Below are 18,181 nucleotides of genomic sequence, written 5' to 3'. Positions count from 1 at the left end.
AAGAGATTGAAGATGAACAGGTTGAAGTCCTTTAATGATCAATATTGTTAATCTTTATGATCAGGAAAATCAAGCCCATTTCCTGATTTACACAAATTCTGTAGTTTTGCCTCTCCTCCTCTCACCCCACCCTCTCCATATGGGATTTTGAATTAAAAGGTGGCATTATATGGCAAAACTATTTCCATCTCTCTAGCTCACTTTTAGTGCAATCATTTAGCCTTGTTACTTAGAGTAATTCTATGTGCTTTCTACAAATAAAAGTAAACAACAACAACAAAAATGATATAAATTTAGGCATCTTTTATTTTATACTTCCACAGCAGATTTTGGTTTGTAAACAGTGATAAGTTACCAGTCCTGTCTTTTCTGTCATGATGACAATAACTGACAGATACATTTAAAAAATGCATTACCTGAGTTAAAATGACCACTCGTGTATCTTTCACCTTACAATCATTTACAGTAATGTTCACAGAAGGAATACAAAAAGGAGTATTTTTCAAAATTAGACAGTCTCCTTTTGATTATAAAATTATAGAAAAATACATCAAAACACGTTAGGATGATTTGCCTTCATCTGAAAAGTCTGCATATCATTTACCTGAAACAAATTAATTAATGCACAGGAGAAGTGCAAAATGCATTAGTCCTGCAGTAACAAAATATCAACATTGTCATGAACACCTTGTAAGAGTAGCTCCCCTGGGTAAGTAACAATCTTCCTTCGTTTTGCAGCCTTAAGAGTGCCCACTAGGGCTTCAAAGAGGTTGGCACATTTTTCATCAGCAAAGAGCACACCAAACTTCACACTCAGCTTTCCATCAGCATCTAAATCAAAGATACAGTGTTATAACACATGCAGATTGTCCTTCAGTTGGAGGAATATTTGGGGATACTGATATGAAATACACTCAAAATGCTACAAGAGACCAGGGTTGTAGTTCCAGCTCAGTCAATTATCTTTTGTGTGACCTTGGCCAAGTCACTTCACTGCTCTGATACTTATCTTTCTTTGTAAAGCAGAGATCTATGGATGAAAAGTACTATATGAAATTATTATTATACTAATAATAATTATTTTTATACTTAATAAATGGGCCAAATTCTTCTTTGGAGAGATTTCATTGTTTTCAGTGGGCTCATATCAGGGGTGAAATTGATTTGTTTATTTTTATTGGATAGTTCTGAAAGCTTAGCTATCAGATTGTGCCAAGGGACTTAATGGAAGTTGTAGAAATGTATTTGTTTTAAAGTACTTTATGTTGATTAACATTTAAAGTTCAAATTGAAAAGCTAATGTGTCCCTCCTTGCCTTACACAAATAGCTCTCTCGGAGTTGGGCAAATTAATTTCAAAACAATCACTCAATCTACATTCTCTCTAAAAGGCACATAAAATTATGTAACAAACAAAACTTAATTAACAGGGCTTTTTATTAAAATAAATAGAAATAAACAGAGTTACACTTGCACAAAAATGGATTAACAAAATAGTAAACCAAATCCCAGTTGCACACATTTCATATTTTATCATTATAGACACTTTTTAAAAAAACGTAAAGTTCTAAGAATGTTAAATGTGACATATTGCAGTGAAAAGAATAGTCTTTGTTCTAGGCATGTTCATGGAATTTGGGACTGATTTTCAAAGATGTTGAGCAACCACCTACAATAGTACTCTTCCCTTGCACCATGCTGCATCATTACTTCAGCATTGACTACAAAGGGAAGAGTGCTACTTCATATAATAATGCATTGAGACTGGAAGACACCCTCCAGCTAATGACCAAGGGTGAAATCCTGGCCCCCCTGAAGTCAGTGGGAGTTTTGCCATTGATTTTAATAGAGCAGGATTTAACATCATGTTCTAAGAGTAGTCCCCTTTATGCAATGTGGGTAGTGCCATTGAAGTCAAAGTTAAACATATATGTAAGTCTTTGCAGAACTGGAGCCTAAGCCTGCTTGGCTGATGAGTGCTGTCAAGTTCACAAGTTGACATGGTATGGCTAGGCCTGTGTGATCAGTGAGATTACAGTACTTACTTTTGGTCCCCAGCCGCTGAATCTCCTCAACTAAGAGTTTAATTTCATGTTCCACATTCATTGTTGTCTACAAATAGAGTAAATGTACATTTATATAGATATAAGGTATTAAGAGCAATACCTGCAATTTCTTTGAACTCATGCTCTTATCCTTGTTTATGTATATCCAGTGTTGTCAACTCTCATGCTTTTCTCATTAGTCTCATAATATTTGATGTTTCACTCAAAGCCCCAGATCTGGTTTCATCTGGTTTCATTATTAAAAAGAATAGGTTTCTAGCCCTCATGGTTTCAGAGGAAAGTTTTAAAATATGACGCAAGTGCACCCTGTGGGCTTAAAGCCTAGAAGTCAACAAAAAATAAAAAAGAACCCAACATGTATTAATTCGTTAAAATCTCATGATTTTTAGGGATCGACTCATGATTTTTGAACATCTGGGCTTGACAGAACTGTATGTCTTTATAAGCTGGTGGCTATTTCACCAGGAAAGAGCCAGTGCCACACCTGAGTCCATTTCAGGTCCTGGCCTCTGGGCCCAATTTGTTGTTCAAACACAAAACAAAGCAATTTGCCTGACCAACTTCAGTCCCCAGAAGCTTTTCCTTTGCTTCTCTCAGCCAGCTGCCCTTGAAAGAGGACACATCCTTTCCTTAAATCCCTTGCGAGATCAAGTGACAGGCAGGTAGCCCTTAAAACTTTCCTGACTGTTTTACCCTGTCACAGTCTTCCCCGCCTCCTGCCAACCTCTCACCTTTCTGATTGCAATATGGCAAAAAGTCTCAGCACCATACTTTGGGCCCACAGTCATGCATTTATAACCTCTCATGCAGTGTTTCTCAACCTGGGGGTTGCAGGAGAGGTTTGAGGGGGGTCACAAGCAGGGTTACGGTTAAGGGGCAGGAAGCAGGGCAATTGCCTGGAGTCCCATGCGAAGCTAATTTACATGTTTCAGACCAGAGCGGGGCTGAAGCCCTGAGCTCTGGGCCCCAAGCCTGAAGCCTGGAGCCCTGCAAGCTCCGAGCACCATGGAGTTGCAGAAGCCACAAGCCCTGAGCTGTGGGTGGCTGAAGCCTGAAGCCCTGAGCTTAAGGTAGGTGGAGTCACCATTTTTTCAAGTCCAAAGGTGGGTCGCCAGCCCAAAAAGGTTGAGAAACACTTCTCTAAGGTATTGGCATTGCATTCTAATATGAAATGCACAGCAAAGACTTAATAGCTGTGTCTGCCCTAGAAGGGGTTTTGCCCCTAAGATTTCCCAGGATTACTATAGCTAGTGCAGCTCCATCAGTGGATGCAACCTCAGGAGCACTCTAGAAAAGGTGCCAGGCAGCCACTGCTGTTTTAAGCACCACAGGCCAGATCCGCAGGTTGTGTACATTAGTGTTGCTCCAGTGGAGCTAAGACAATTTACTTGAGTTGAAGATCTGGCCCCAACTCTTCCAATCCTGCACAAAGCAGGTCTGTGCAAATGGGGGTTAAAAGGCCAATGATCACTGGTACTTTACTTCCACTGGTACTCCAACCATTTCACCTGCCAGTGGAATTGAACTGGTTTTAGCAGTGGTGAGCAACTTTAGACAAATGCCATATTGTCGACAAGAATGCCAATATTTACTTTAATTCACAGTGATCCCAAACAACAATTAAAAGACAAAATTTGGCCCTGTACATGTATTGTAAGACTCTCTTGACCCACTGAAATGCAACCTCCTTTGCAATGAAATGTGGCAACTGTCAATGCTATACAAAGTTTAGGGCAGGAAGTGAAGAATAACTTATTTGGTAAAAAGACTGTAATTACCCAAATTGTTATTTGGCCAAAACACCAGGTTTGATGGCCCTGTACTTTTGAAAAAGTTCATGGGATTTATAATGTGTGCAGGTTTTCAGGATCTCTTACACCTCATTTAAAAGGCATTGGCAGCGTGACTTTGCACCATGCTGATAGATTACTTGATGCTGATGCAGAGCGCAGCAGACCATCTACTAAATCGACATTTCTTAGGGCACCTAGCATTTTCTAGTCTGATCCTGCTTAGTTTGTAAGAGCTGAAAAGATCACAATGCAGTGTAGTATGATGTACATCAACAACCATGTACAAAGAAACCTGACTGGGCAAGTGCAATAAGGGTTATTCTGAGATGCAAACTGCACATCTCACTGGAATCTGACCCCTTGAACAGGTCCAGTGGACATGGCCAGTTTCTGGAAAACGGATGGGGACCACTGCCTCTCTGGCAAGAATAGCATGGAAGTACTTTATATTCTGAAACCCCAGAACTTTTATGGCAAATGCTTTACCCTTTTGACTTGGTCTTATCAAATAGTCAGAGGGCAGTGATGGTCAGAATAGGATTTTTTATTTATTTATTATTATTAAACAGATTTGTTCCTTGTATGTATTAAAAGTGATATCAGCTCTCTTTTGACAAGACAACAGTAAATTTTTACTGCTTTTAAACTCCTGTTAGCCCAGCAAAGCAAATTCCACTATGGAAGGGTGGGCTCAGTTCTTCTCTCTCTGTCATGCACCAAATGAATCTTTAGCTTATTCCCACTTCCAGATCCTTTATTACTCAATTACTGCCAGAGCAAGGGACAAAGTTTGACTTTCAGATCCCAGGTTCAGTTTGCAAAATTGGCATTTAGGGCAAAAAAAATCTTTGTTCATGTAAAGTGAGCAAGTTTGGCATGGAGTCATTGAGACAATAAACATGGGAGGCACCCCACTATGCCAGTTTGTCAGGGTTATATAACTCCTTCCTCTTGTGTTAAAAGTTGATTAGAAAAGCCAGCTCCACCACCCTTGTGCTTTGTAGGAAGATAGGCTGCTCACATGGGCATTGGTTAAGAGAATTTTTTCCCCCACACATAATCTCATCCAACCTACATTTCCCCTAAATCATGGATGTTCATGAATATTCAAGTGGATATTAGCAACTGCTGAACAGTATTCCAACAGCAGATGCTGCAATGCTACCACCTCTTCAAAACGTGTTTAAAATAAAATGGCAACATGATATCAAAATTCTAATTATATTAGCTGATGGAGCAAATGAATTCTTCAAACTTGATATTCCTTTTCTTTCTTTCTTTTTTTTTTTTTCATTTAAAGTGATGGCAAAGTACTTTGCATTGTATGAGAGACACAGAAGACCACATGTTCCAAGCCCCCAGGAGCTTACCGCCTAAGAGCTGATCCTTCAAACACTACCAGGTGTAGTACTTGCTACTGTGAATAGTATCATTGACTTCTATTTGAAAATGATTGTTTAGAATTAATTTAGGATTTCCCCCCGCCATCAGTTTAGGAAAGAACATCTTGGTGCCTGAGCCTGAACTACTCCTTTATGCAAAATTCCCTTAAAAGTCAAAGGAGATTGTATAAGGAGTGCATAACTAGAAGAATGGACCCAAAGTTGTTATTTTAAGCAATACTTAGATATCATTCACTTTATTTTGGAATAGATCCTCCAAGCCAAATGTCAAAGCAAATGTCAACTCTAATATTAGTTATACAATGACTGTTTGTGGCATCCAACATGATTTTCACCAGGTATTATGAAAACAAAATTTCACTTTGCATCCTGTAAATTTGCCTAGCAGAAGAGTGTAATATTATTTTGCCTGAAGACCAGGAAATATGTTGTTATTGCTGCTCTGTGCCTCAGTTTGTCCAGCTGTAAAACAGGGATAATGATACTTACATCCTTTTGTACAGTGCTTTGATTTCTATGGGTGAATCGCACTGTAGAAAAGCTAGGTATTATTATTATAATAATCACTTAGCTTTTATCACCAAAAATAGTTTCTTTGACCAAAAATATATCTAAAGTACTTTACATTACAGCTACTCACTGTAACGCTGTGTTAGATTAAAAGCCTGAACCTGTTCCCACTGAAGTGGGAATTTCCACTAAACTTTCCGTTAACTTTAGTAGAACCAGGATTGGATCTACATGGTCCAGCTTTACGATGTTTATATTGTACTGAGACATACTGATGTAAGGTTTCTGACTACTGCTCATCCAGTCCTAAAACCATTAATATTCAATGGCAAAAAATCTATGTTAATCCAGAGTTAAGGTTGCTTAGTGGTAGATCGTCCCCTGGCAGCACGCACAATTGAGCAAACTCAAACTTTGTAAGGTTGCCAATGCAATCTTAATCTCTTTCCGCACTGCCCCAGTATGCCCCGTTAACACCCATGCCCTTACTCTGCTAACCCTATAGTTGCTGAAACGTTTGCATTTTGCTCAACTCAACATTCTGCAAGGGGACAACATACCACCAAGCAACTGTAATGCTGCGTTAACAGTTTTTTGCCACTAAGTTTTTTAACAGGGAAATATATATTGTTGGCAGGAGTTAGTAGTCATTTAGGCAGCTGTATATATCATGTCCCACAATCAGCATACTGAGCTCCCCTCCCCTCCCCGCCCCATCAGCTGCAACCCACCAGCCCTGCTTCAGAACATCTCCCCTGCCATGTCCCAAACCCATTCAATGTGTTCTGCCCTCCAACCTGGCCCCCTCCCCACTACTGTAGCCAGTTCTCTCTAGTGCAAGCAGGGAACTCATCTCCCTGAAGTGTTCACTCCCTGGTATACAAATGTTTCAATGGCTGTTACTTCCCCACTCCTATAACCTGAATCACATGAAGTGGCTAGAGCGAAGGACAGCTACAATATGTTACTGTGGAATGGTGTTCTTGGTCATGTTTCAGAATGATTGGTGGATGGAGTTTATGGCAGGACAAGTGAGAGAAATTGCAAATGGGGTTTCTGTTACAAAACAGTGACAGTTTTAGGTTTCAGAGAAAGATCCTCTGAACCTGTTCCAGTAGATGTACCCCAGGGGAGTCAGAACTTGAATTTTTCAACGCCGTACAGTACACCTTTTCTGATTTGCCATGAACCCTCCAATTTCCCAATTAATGTTCTTCCAAGATCAGGAAGTAGTCACTTGCTCACACACATACTCCACAAGGGCTGATAAAACACAGATTTTCCCAAACAACAAATTCAAGGCTTGTCTACCACTCATCCTCATGTCTCAGCCCCTCTACAGCGACAACCCCTCTCCCCGTGCCTATCTCCTCCTCCCCGGCAATATCCCTCCACAAAGTTCTCAGGCTCGGGCTGCTTCTCACCTGATAAAATAAAAACGTTGGTTACTGTGGCTGCTGACTATTCTGCTGTCTTCGCAGTAAATCTGCCCATAAAATAAAAACACATTGTAAGAGAGAAACTTGTAGAAAGCAATATGAAGTATTAAATCTGAGGGTATACATGAGGTATTGAATCATGAGGTATGCACTCGTATAAAAGATCAGACCAGAAATGTCTGTGGCAAGGTATTCACCAGGGCAATGGCATCGACACATTCCCTTGAACTATGCATTCTCAGGCAAGCATAAAGTGGCTGCAAAGAAACTCTCATGGTTTTTTCTTTATTTGTGAAAGTGCACTGTAATCCCACCAGACAGCACACCTGTGCAGGCAAGGAAGTGAACATGTTCTTAAATACCATTCTCAATTTGGGTCCCCCGAAGATTTAGTGAGTGCTGTGTGCTACCTTGGGTAAAATGCGACAGATTGAAATCATTTTGATCCACAGCACATCAATAATTTGATTTCTAGCTCTGAGCAAAGAAACCCCAACTAGAAACTTTTTGGAAAATGGCTATTTTGGGGGGGTCTTATATCTTGGCATCCCATAGCTCAAATGACCCCAAATTTGGGTCATTAACTCTGTCCTGCACCCTCCTGAGGCACCAAATTTCAAAGGAATACAACTAAACATGTCAATTTTAGAAGACTTAGAAAGGCCAACTGTTCCACCGCCATCATGATGCAACCTCAATTATAGTGGCATTAGTGCAGCACTATAGTAACAGAGAAAGTCCCTGCCCCAAAGAGCTTATAGTCAAATTAAATTGGTGGATGTGTGAAGGGTTTGTACATGGGTTGTGGTGCACTGGCCGAACGCTGGAGTGCAGTGGGGTTGGGATACATTGGCAGAGGTGCAGGAGTAGGGTGCACAGGCAGAGCTGGGGAGTGCCAGGACTCCCTCATTTCTCTTCCCTCCCCTACCACCATCCTTCTAAGACCACTCCCTTTCCTGCAGCCCCAAATCCCTCTCCCCATATTTCCCCAATCCTCCACCCCCTATTACCACTCCCCTCTCCTCTAATTTTTTTCCCAACGAAACTTTGATTACATTCCCCCAAAAAATAAAATTGCCCCCCATGACTGACAAATTGCAGCAACCTCTGGCCACTCAGTACAAAACTCTGTTTGTCTTAGGTGGCGGCTTGTCATTAATTTATACTTAGTTATACTAATAGAAGGGTGAGTTCACCACCATCAATCTCAATGAGGTGCATGATTAATCCAGTCATTAGTAGCTCTCAATTTAACAGTACAAGGCATCAGAGGGAAACTGGGTTTTCTGAGGGAGTCTGTAGAGGGCTGTAACTAAGGAACCTCTCAAAGGACCCCAAATTTGGATTACTAATGCTACCCAGCATTCCCATGAGGCACACCAAATTTCCAAGCAATCCAATTAACCAGTTGGATTTTAGAGCCCTGACAAATGTTGAGCTTTAAAGCATATAAAATGACAGGAATGGAAACTGATCTAGCCATTTTTCTTATTGGTGCAGGCCTACTATAAAAAATGTACATTAAATAATATTTTCAATTTGGGTCCTCCAAGGATTTAGTGGGTGCCATGCACTACCTTGGGTAAACCTTGAAAGACTGATCATCTTGATCTGCATCACATCAACAGTTTGATCCCCAACACTGTGCAACCCCTCCCCCTCCCTCCCCCCCCCCCCCCAAAAAAAAACAAAAAAAAAAAAAAAAAAAAAAAAAACCAACAACCCACACTCCACCTGGAAAGTTTTTGAAAAAATGCTATTTATTTCATGGCTTATATCTCTGGAACGCTTAACTCAAATGACCCCAAATTTGGGACACTAATCGTACCCTGCACCTTTTTGAGGCACACCAAATTCCAAAGGAATCCAACTATGCATGTTGACTATAGAGGACTTAGAAAGATCCACCTTTAAACAGAAATTGTGATGCAACCTTAACTATAGTAGCACTGTTGTACCATGATAATGCCAATGTCACAATGCTGCATGAAGATCTTCTAGTATGATGCATATTTCCTCATTGAATCTCACTGAAGTTAATCGCACTCCACATGAGTGCAAGGGACTTTGCTAGAAGATCCTGTTACAGGATCAGGGTATAAGATGTCCATTTCAAGAGACTATCCCCTTGAGCAAAATTTTTAAATATAAGAATTATAAAGAGGGTATATTGAGTTGGAATGCAGTAAAACTATTTATTTCTGACCAACCAGTCTGCTGACCTTTAAGCTCAAAGCTGTCAAGATGTGACAATTCGCATGAGGCAGAGATTTTGAGAAATGCTGTAGGTGGCTTATTGAAACACTAGCAGAAAAGCTATTCCTCAGAGGAGATGCTTCAAAAACTGCTAAAAACTCTCTCAAAATGAGTGAGCCTTGGCAGAGCAGAGGAAGGGAAGTCTCCGATGGTCTTGCAAATTTAGTTTTAAAGCAACCTGCATTTGGTCCAGGTTTGTGTTTAAAGGGCTGTAAGCACATTCCTTTACATTAGCTTGGTGCTCCGTAAAGAATAGGGCTGCATACTGGAGAATGACGAGCTTCCTTCCTGATGCTACACACCCTATTTGGTCATCCTAGTGCCTCTCTGGCAGTAGCAGTAGCAGTAGCCGAGCTTTGATAGGCTCTAGCCACACCTCATCCCGTGCGCTTTGCCCTCCTGCTGCCCCATCCGCTCGGTCCTGGATGGTCCCGCCCAGGCATAATTACCAACAACCCGCGTTCATCTCCCGCCTAGAAAAGCAGCGTGTATCCGTGAGAAATGCAACCCAGGAGCCCGTGCCATGGCTGGGAGGAGGGAGGCCGGAGAGGGTGCCACCGGCGGGGTTGTGTGTGTGACAGCCTAATGCAGCAGAACCCCCCAGTCCAGCCAGAGAGGGAGGAAATCCCTCACCCGCTGCGGGGGACACGCACGTTCCTTGCACACTTCGGGAAAGAGGCTCCTGGACGGTGACTCCCAACTGCGCGACGGGGAGGGCAGAGGGATTTGGCCTCCCTCCCTGGAGCTGGGACTGAGCGCGTGCGGCAGACACACCGGCGTGGTTCCCCAGCAGCCGTGTGCAGGACGGGGTCACATGGGTGCCGGTGCGGAAGCGCTGCCCGAAGGGTGGGTGCAGCCAGCCCGCCCCTTTCATTGCCGCGCGGGCTCCCCACCCCCGGGAACAGAGACCTCAGCGCCCGTGCTCAGGCCCCAGAGACCCCCCACCGCCCAACCTGCAGCCCCTGCCCCGCGAGCGGGCTCCCCTCCCCGGCTGCTCTGCAGGATTCAGCCGCCGCGTGCAGGCTGGGGCTGCAAAGCGCGAGCCCCTTCGCCCCCTCCCGGGCACGCTGCCCCCGCGGCTCGGGGAGCCGGGCAGGTGCCACTCACCCGCGGAACTGCCCGGCGGCTTTTTCTTTTTCTTACCTTAGTGAGAAGCGAGGGGAGCGCCTTGGAGCGGCCTGATACCTCACCGACCGAGTGCAGGAGGAAGTGGTGGCTGGCGGGGGGGAGGGGGAGGATGGAGGCAGGGAGAAGTAAGGCGCTGCAATAAGTATATTTAAAGTGCAGGGAGAAAGTGCCGCCCACATGAATGGAGAGAAGCCTATGGGGGGGGGGCGATTCAAGACGGAGTCCGCCTTTGTACAGCCCCAGCTCAAGAGGTCAGGCAGGGGCTATTGGTCCCCGCAGCGGCAGCAGCCTCTCTCCCGGATCCCTTTGTTGTCTGCTGCAGGAGATTGTTGTTGCTGTTCCCCTCTGAAAGTGAGGTCCAGGAGGTTAAAGCACAGTGCTGCCTGGAAGCTAGGTCTGGGACTTGGAGGGCAAATTCAATCATCCATCCCCATGACTGTTTAACATCAGATTTTCAAGGCCTGCCAGGAGATACAAAACCACGACGGGAGGGGGTCAGGATATAGCGTGCCCCGACAAGGATAGAATGACTTAAGTCACTTTTTTTTTCCTTCTTGAGCTGCATTTATTATTCTCTAATATATTTTTTTCTATTTTGCCTTGGTGCAGGATTTCCTTTCCCTCCCCACTACACTTGCACCATCACTGGACCCCATAGCTTTGCACAGTCTGAGGCTTGGTCTACACTAGAGAGTTTTGTCAACAAAAGTCACCTTTTGTCCACAAAACAATCCTGATGTACACACTGCAATGACCCTTTCCTCTCCCTCTTGTGGGGTGCTATATAAAATGTAACTTTTTCCCTTCTCTTCCTATATGTGGAGAAATAAAGGTTTGTTGTGTGTGCAGTCCTCCAACATAGAGAAAAATGTATTGGGTTTGGACCAAAAGCCACAGATGGTTGTCAATGCCTCTGCTTTGTAATTAGTTCCACTAGACATAAGGATGGACATGATTCATAGATTTTAGGGCCAGTAGGGACCAATATGATCATCTAGTCTGAACTCCTGCATAATGTTGTCCAAAGAATCTCACCCAGCAATTTCTGCATCAAGCTCATAATTTCTGTTTGCACTATTGCATGTTTTAAACAGTTTCAGTTACTTACTGTATGTATCTAAGGTACTTATCTGACTCTCTTTACTGTAATATCTCAGCATTTCACATACTTCAATATATTTATTCTCACAACACCTCTGTGAGATAGGGAAGTGCTATTACCTGAGGCACAGAGAGACCAAGTGACTTGCTCAACGTCATACCACAAGTCTTCAGTAGAGCAAGAAAGTGAACCGAACTCTCGAGTCACCAAGCGAGCACCTTAACCATTGGCTGAGGCTTCTTCTCTACTCACACATTCAGCCCTCTTTGTTAAGTAAATGCCTCCTCCACACAGGTATCACTTGTACTTTTCCAGAAAGTTGACAAGGCTGACTGCATACAGCTGTCAAGTAATGGTAATAGTGAAGACTGTTACATTAATATTACTATTTCACTTCAAATTCTGCTCTGAATTTAATATTTGTATTTATTAGTTTGACATAAATTGACTTCTTAGTGCTGAGGCATTAATAATGACTCATGATAGAAATGCGTCAAATCTTTGTCTGAAGGAAATCTTATTGAAATACAACAGAACTATGGCTGGGTGTTTGTCAAGATTGTTTTATTTAACGTGAAACATTGACATTACATTTAATTTTTGTCAGAAAATGTCAAGCCGACCTATTAGCCATCGGAGCACATTTCACAGCTGTCCAGCAAACCTATGAGTGGAAGGAGACATGAAAAGATTTGTCTCTGGATTTATTGGAGTTGTTTGCTGTTCAATGCATTGATCTTGATTTTGAGAAGTGCTAAACACCCACGACTCCCACTGAAGTTGTGATGGTGAACACCTCCAGAATCAAGCTTTAACTCAACAAGTGTGTTTATAAGTGCCATTTTAATATTCCTGACACTGCATCATCTCGATCTAACATATCTCTGTGATCCTCAGTGTTTTATCCTCATATCAAATGAAGGAGGCATTTTAGTGGATTCCATTTCTAGGGATACATTTTTTTAGCATCAAACTTCTATCTAGTGAGTGCTGCAAATTGGGATCTCTCTTCTTGTGTTAAGTCAAATTGCAATATCAATTTTGCAATCTAAACTAAAAACTAAGGTCCAAATTCTATACTATCACAACTCTATCAAGTTATTTGGTCCCAATTTGTATGATTTGATACTGTTTGAAACAAAGGAATAAAGAGCACTGGTCAGAATCAGGTATAACTTCCCACAGTGCTCTCTTAATGTACATCAGTATTGACCCAGTATTCTAGCAGATGCCTCTAATCATGCCCCAAAAGGCCAAAGTGGGCATTGATGGGGAAAGGGTGAATAGTAGAAAAATACCTGCTAGGGGCCTAGGATGAGAACACCAAATTAATTTTCACTTGTGACCAGATAAATTATTTAAACATAAGTGAAAGGCCAATGAAATTGTCTTTGGCATCACCTTGAGCTTTTCATCTTTAAAATTAATGGTCATTGGGTGTCCAAAAGTCTTATGTGGCTTTGTAAATCTCAGCCTTAATCTCTTACTTTCAAGGAAACTGTGTCCAATCACCTTTGGCATGTGTGGCAATGTTCAGATTTTTTGTAAGTCTAATCAAATGATGTTAACTATTTTAATTTTTAGTTAGTTTCACTCAATATTGTTAGCTGCTGATTTAGTCAATTTTGTAAGTAGTGTAAGTCTTGCATTGTCTTATGACTTTATTAGCATTGAAACAACAGGGTTTTTTTCCTGTGTTGCAGAAATGAGTAGGAGAATTGAGCCTCACATCTCTTATAGATGCTCACAGTAAGCAGCTGTATACATTAAAGCACTCTATTTGCACCATATGTGTTTGGTTGATACAGAATTTGTGGGTGGCATGTATGCATTCGCATATTTCTTGTGTGTGTGAGCTCTTAGAGAAATTTCTCAGTGCACTTCCCTTGATCCCAGCTCTTTCTTGTGCAAGCTCAGACTGGGTTTCCACTGCAAGAGATCTGCCTTCTTATCCTATTCAGAAAGCTGACCTTTATTTTCACTTGAAATAAAATAATTTGAAATGATACTAGATTCCGAGGGGGAGCCTGAAATTAATTTAAGTACATTTCTGACGGTTTTGTGGGAGTTTGCAAATTTGTGGTGACTGAGCAGGTTTTATTGATGACACCCCAAATCCAGACAAAAAGGGATTTCTCCTGTGTGTAGAGAACTAGGTGGAGTTGTAATTGTGACACCATCAGGAAGCAAAAAGTGAAAGCTGCTGTATATCTGCAAGTGCTAGTAATTTAAGATTTTTGGTGAAATATGTAAGGGATATGATGCAAGTAACCGTAAACAATCTCCCTGGTCAAAAGTATGGTAGTGGCTCAGGGGTTTGACAGATGTTTAAGAAAATATATACTAATGTGGAACTTCTGTCTGGGAAATGTTTGGGGATTTCCCTAGTTTTCAGTCTCTGATTGTTAAGCCATGCTAACTGTGCACACACTTTAAGTCTAACACATCCCAGTGTCTGGTGACTTTGTGGCCACAGGGAGCTGGCATTTAGGGACTCGCCTTACCCCCTTGACTGAGAAGTAACATGCAATGTGATTAGTTTAGAGTCTTCACTGTGTGTTGGGATATTCTGCATACTATTTATAACTAATAGTTTTTTGCTCACAGTTGTAAGCCAACAGAGATATATCTGGTAGTATCAAGTAATTTAAAGTAGTGTTAATACGTAGGTTGAACTGTTGACATCTACCATCCATTCCACTGGTTAACCAATGATTCTTTATGCAAGTAAATTTGTAAACTTCAGTAATAAACTCCCAATGGATTTCCAATGGGTACATTTACAACCCTTTTGTGGGAAGATGCTCTCTTTTGTTCCATACTCTGACTACTCCTCAACTTTGTGCTTCCATCACAGTTGCAAGCAGTGCACCTCAGCAAGACAAATACAGATTCTACTTCATTCATTTGTTACCTAAGGAACATACATGCTTCATTACTGGGAGCTGAAATTCATAGAAAAACTAACTGGCACTGACTGTTCTAGCAGGTCCGAAGTGAGGAAACAGTGATTCCACTTCCTTCAAAACCTCTTTATAAAACTGAAAGGAAAATAGGTCTAGACCTATTGTTCTTAGGGCATCCTGTCTCCTTTTTACTAGCCTTTACAAGTGCCTCATTTGGAAAAGCAAAGCCCTACCACTTTGAATAAGGTTAATGACATGACAAGCACATCTTATTAGGTTAATGTATTTGGATATCTATTTGTATAAGTAAGTGACACTAACAGTATAAAGGTTGCAGCCAATGAACCTGCATTTGATTGAAAACTGTGCAATGCTGTAATGTTGCAGACTTCTTACCTGTGTCAATGCAGCTGCTGCCTCAGTTTCCCTTTCAGATAAAGATGCTTCTCCAACTAAAATGAGCTCCACCCTTTCCAGGGTAATGAAGGGCCATCTTGTCCACAAAAATTCAACAAAATAAACAATCTTCCTGGGGAGGTTTCTTCTTCCCAGGTGTTTCTCCCAAGGGACCCAGCTCATCCTAGTGGTGGTACAAGGACCAAACATAAACAACTACTCCGGTTTCAGACTTTTTGCTAGTATTACAACAAACTCCCACCCAAATACAGTGGGGAATGCGTACAGGGAGCTTCTGCCTTCCCTCTGCTAGAAGCACCAGCCCTGGGCTTCTGAAGGGAAGCAGAGGTGCTTATCCCGGTCTTCCAGCAAGCTCTGTTTTGTTGCCCAAAGTTTCGCTTTATACAAACTATATAAACTTATATAAACTTTCGCTTATACAAAGTCCCCCAACATAATTGAAATACCCCTGAGCAGAGCTTCCCTTTTCCCATCTCTCATCTGTCTTTAGGACACGTTTAGCAACAGTCACTGACCCAACTCCTTCCGGAAACCCACCAGCACATCTTTCTCTCTGTGTTGTGAGAGGAAAATAGAGGTTTATACAGTATAGTCTGATCTCTTTCTCATCATGCCTTATGGTCACCCACAGTTCCCAGGCATCCTTTCAAACTGTAAGGCCCACATTGTCTTGCTGCCAAGACAAGAGTAATGCAGGCCCAGAAGCCTGCTTTAGAGCCAATATGCCACATATAACTATAATTATTTCACCTATTATTGAATACAAAACAGATACTCATTCAAAAACTATAACCTTTCCAACCAGTGACTTAATTCTGTAGTATAATCACTATACTTCTTTTAGGGCCAAACAGTTCCAAGCCTGTAAGCAGGTGAAGCGGAGTGCAGGGAGAAGGATCCCTTTCTCCCTTTATACACCCCACTCATAGGCAAGGAAAACTTGCAGTTCTTGCACTTAGAGTAATTGAGGCTAATCACTCTGTGCAGTCAGGGCTACAACTCTTCTCAAAGAGCTAGGCTGGAGATGGGATCATGCACCCTCCACATCAGCCTATGAAGTTCGAGTGTAGGAAAGGAAACAGGTTGTACCTTAAAAGGGATGGAGCAGCGTGTGTAACATCCTGAATGGATTGTCAGCAGGTTCCAAACTCAGGCCTTTCAGCACTGCAGCAGAGACCTTGGCCACTAACTTAACACATTAAGTTCACTTAACTTGGTTATCTTCTAGTGAGCCAGCCACTGGATGAGTCGTGCTAGCATGAGTTATGAATGTGCACTTTCACTTCACACAAAATATTAGTGGATGATTGTGCTGCCAGTCCCTCCCAGAGAGCCCTCTAGGTGACGTGCTTCCACAATCTAACCCTTCCTCAACAGTCGTTACTGGGTAATTAATCACTTAACAAATATCAATACTACGTGAGTTAATTAAAACAACAAATTTACTGATAACTCAATTTAATAATCTCATTATTAAGTATTAGCTTTTCTTAGTTACTCTACTATACATATTTCCTGCACATATGTTTGGGCTTAAAAGGAAACAAAATAAAATAACTACAACTTTAAGCAATCCTTTCCAAATGCTTATTGATTGTGATCTGTATAATGGAAAGACCATTTACAGATCTGAGACATTCTAATGGATAATAACTTCAAGTTGTTAAGGTTGCCCATCAGCACGCAGGACTTGTTTGTGTTGGAATTTTAACTTGACAGAGAATTAGCTGGCAACCAAACCCAATTTAGAGAAGTCTGACAACAGCTTGTGATGTCATGGTGGGCTTTGTAATTTTGGATTTGAAACGCTTTGGGAGAACTTTCTGGAAGAAGAAGCATTTAAAAGTCTTACAGATGACACAAGTCATTTAGGGATACACAGCTACCAAAATTTCACTTTCTTATGCAAATTTGTTCACAACCTACCTGTCAAAACACTTGTCATACCCCTCTTAGCACCACCCCCTGACCAATCAACAGTAAGGGTGTGACATAGTCCTGACCCGGAGCATGCACTGTAGGGCACAGGCTGGATTGCTAGTGGTAATGCTTCCCTGGCCCTTAACCAATCAGCTCTGAGACAGGGCTGGAAAGAACTGCCCTTGATGTCTCTTGAGACTCCGGCCCCGTGGCATGTACCACATGTGTTTGTTTTCACTTCCATGAGGCCCCTGTCTGTGGCCAGCCCCTCTCCGCCAGTTGGTGTCAGTCTAGGACACTGTGTAGGCTTGAGCAGAAAAGCAAGCCAATCGGTGGGCCCTTGTGAGTGGTGGCCAAACGGAGAAGGTATCTAGACCAGAAATCCAGCCTCTAGCCTTAGCTGTTGGTTATTTCGTAGCACCACCGTGGAAACCTGCAAGCACTCAAAGTATGAAAGAGGCATCTTGTTTTAAAAGCCCATTTTCAGAAATCATGGAAATGCCAAGAGGAAACAAGACTCCTGCATCACACCCATTGGAAGTATGGAATTTATGTTAGCTCTGACGGTGCTCGGGTGCAGAGAAGCACTACATCAGCAACAGTTTCTGAGGAGGAGAGAAGCCCTCTGGCTCAGCAGCTGCTGGAGACCCCAGAACCTGACTGGGAGACCCAAGTAATTGTGAGGCTGTTGACGAGTGTGATGCCTACCCATTGTCTGAACACATGGAGGGGGAGGCCTCACACGAGACTGGGAGGTCTCCTTTGAACAATCTGAATCATGGAGCCGAGTTCCAGGTCAATAGGATATAATATATTGAGGGAGCTGTGGTGTAGGAACCAGCCAGGGCTGCATAAATCTAGAATGGGGGTTTATTTTCTGAAAATCTCTCAACAGAACAAGACCTTTTTAGAGAGCCCAGAGGACTTGGACAGCATTAGATCAGAGAACAAAGATCACAGAATCATAGAAGATTAGGGTTGGAAGGGACCTCAGGAGATCATCTAGTCCATCCCCCTGCTCAAAGCAGGACCAACCCCAACTAAATCATCCCAGCCAGGGCTTTGTCAAGCTGGGCCTTAAAAACCTCTAAGGACGGAGATTCCATCATCTCTCTAGGTTACCCATTCCAGTGCTTCATCATCTTCCTAGTGAAAAAGATTTTCCTAATATCTAATGCAGACCTCCCCCGCTGCAACTTGAGACCATTGCTCCTTGTTCTGTCATCCGCCACCACTGAGAAC

At 42.3% G+C, this 18,181-nt stretch overlaps 1 protein-coding gene across 2 annotated transcripts; it reads right to left on the bottom strand.

The window, feature by feature from the left end:
• Positions 1-283: 283 nt before the first annotated feature.
• ABRACL (ABRA C-terminal like) lies at positions 284-10,706 on the bottom strand. Of its 2 annotated transcripts, XM_067542201.1 has the most exons (4): positions 10,610-10,706; positions 7,196-7,257; positions 2,045-2,111; positions 284-831 (listed from the first exon to the last, which is right to left on the bottom strand). In XM_067542201.1, exons 3-4 carry the CDS (start codon positions 2,103-2,105, stop codon positions 647-649), a joined length of 246 nt encoding a protein of 81 aa, XP_067398302.1. In that variant the 5' UTR covers positions 2,106-2,111; positions 7,196-7,257; positions 10,610-10,706; the 3' UTR covers positions 284-646. The 2 variants fall into 2 exon arrangements, with proteins under 2 accessions (XP_067398302.1, XP_067398303.1); XM_067542202.1 differs by lacking the exon at positions 7,196-7,257 and having other exon boundaries at positions 10,610-10,673.
• Positions 10,707-18,181: the final 7,475 nt, after the last annotated feature.

Source organism: Emydura macquarii, unplaced genomic scaffold (assembly GCF_026122565.2).
Source record: "Emydura macquarii macquarii isolate MOO-44397 ecotype Brisbane River unplaced genomic scaffold, CSIRO-AGI_Emac_v2 contig_705, whole genome shotgun sequence".
NCBI lineage: Eukaryota > Metazoa > Chordata > Testudines > Chelidae > Emydura > Emydura macquarii.
Note: the sequence above shows the minus strand (reverse complement) of the source record. Positions and strands in the feature narration are given on the sequence as shown.

Bases quoted from the DNA above. Each gene is read 5' to 3' on its own strand.
- ABRACL (XM_067542201.1), bottom strand. From the start codon at position 2,105: ATGAATGTGGAACATGAAATTAAACTCTTAGTTGAGGAGATTCAGCGG. The intron at 832-2,044 runs GTAAGTACTGTA...TCTTTGATTTAG, and splicing joins TCAGCGGCTGGGGACCAAAA to ATGCTGATGGAAAGCTGAGT.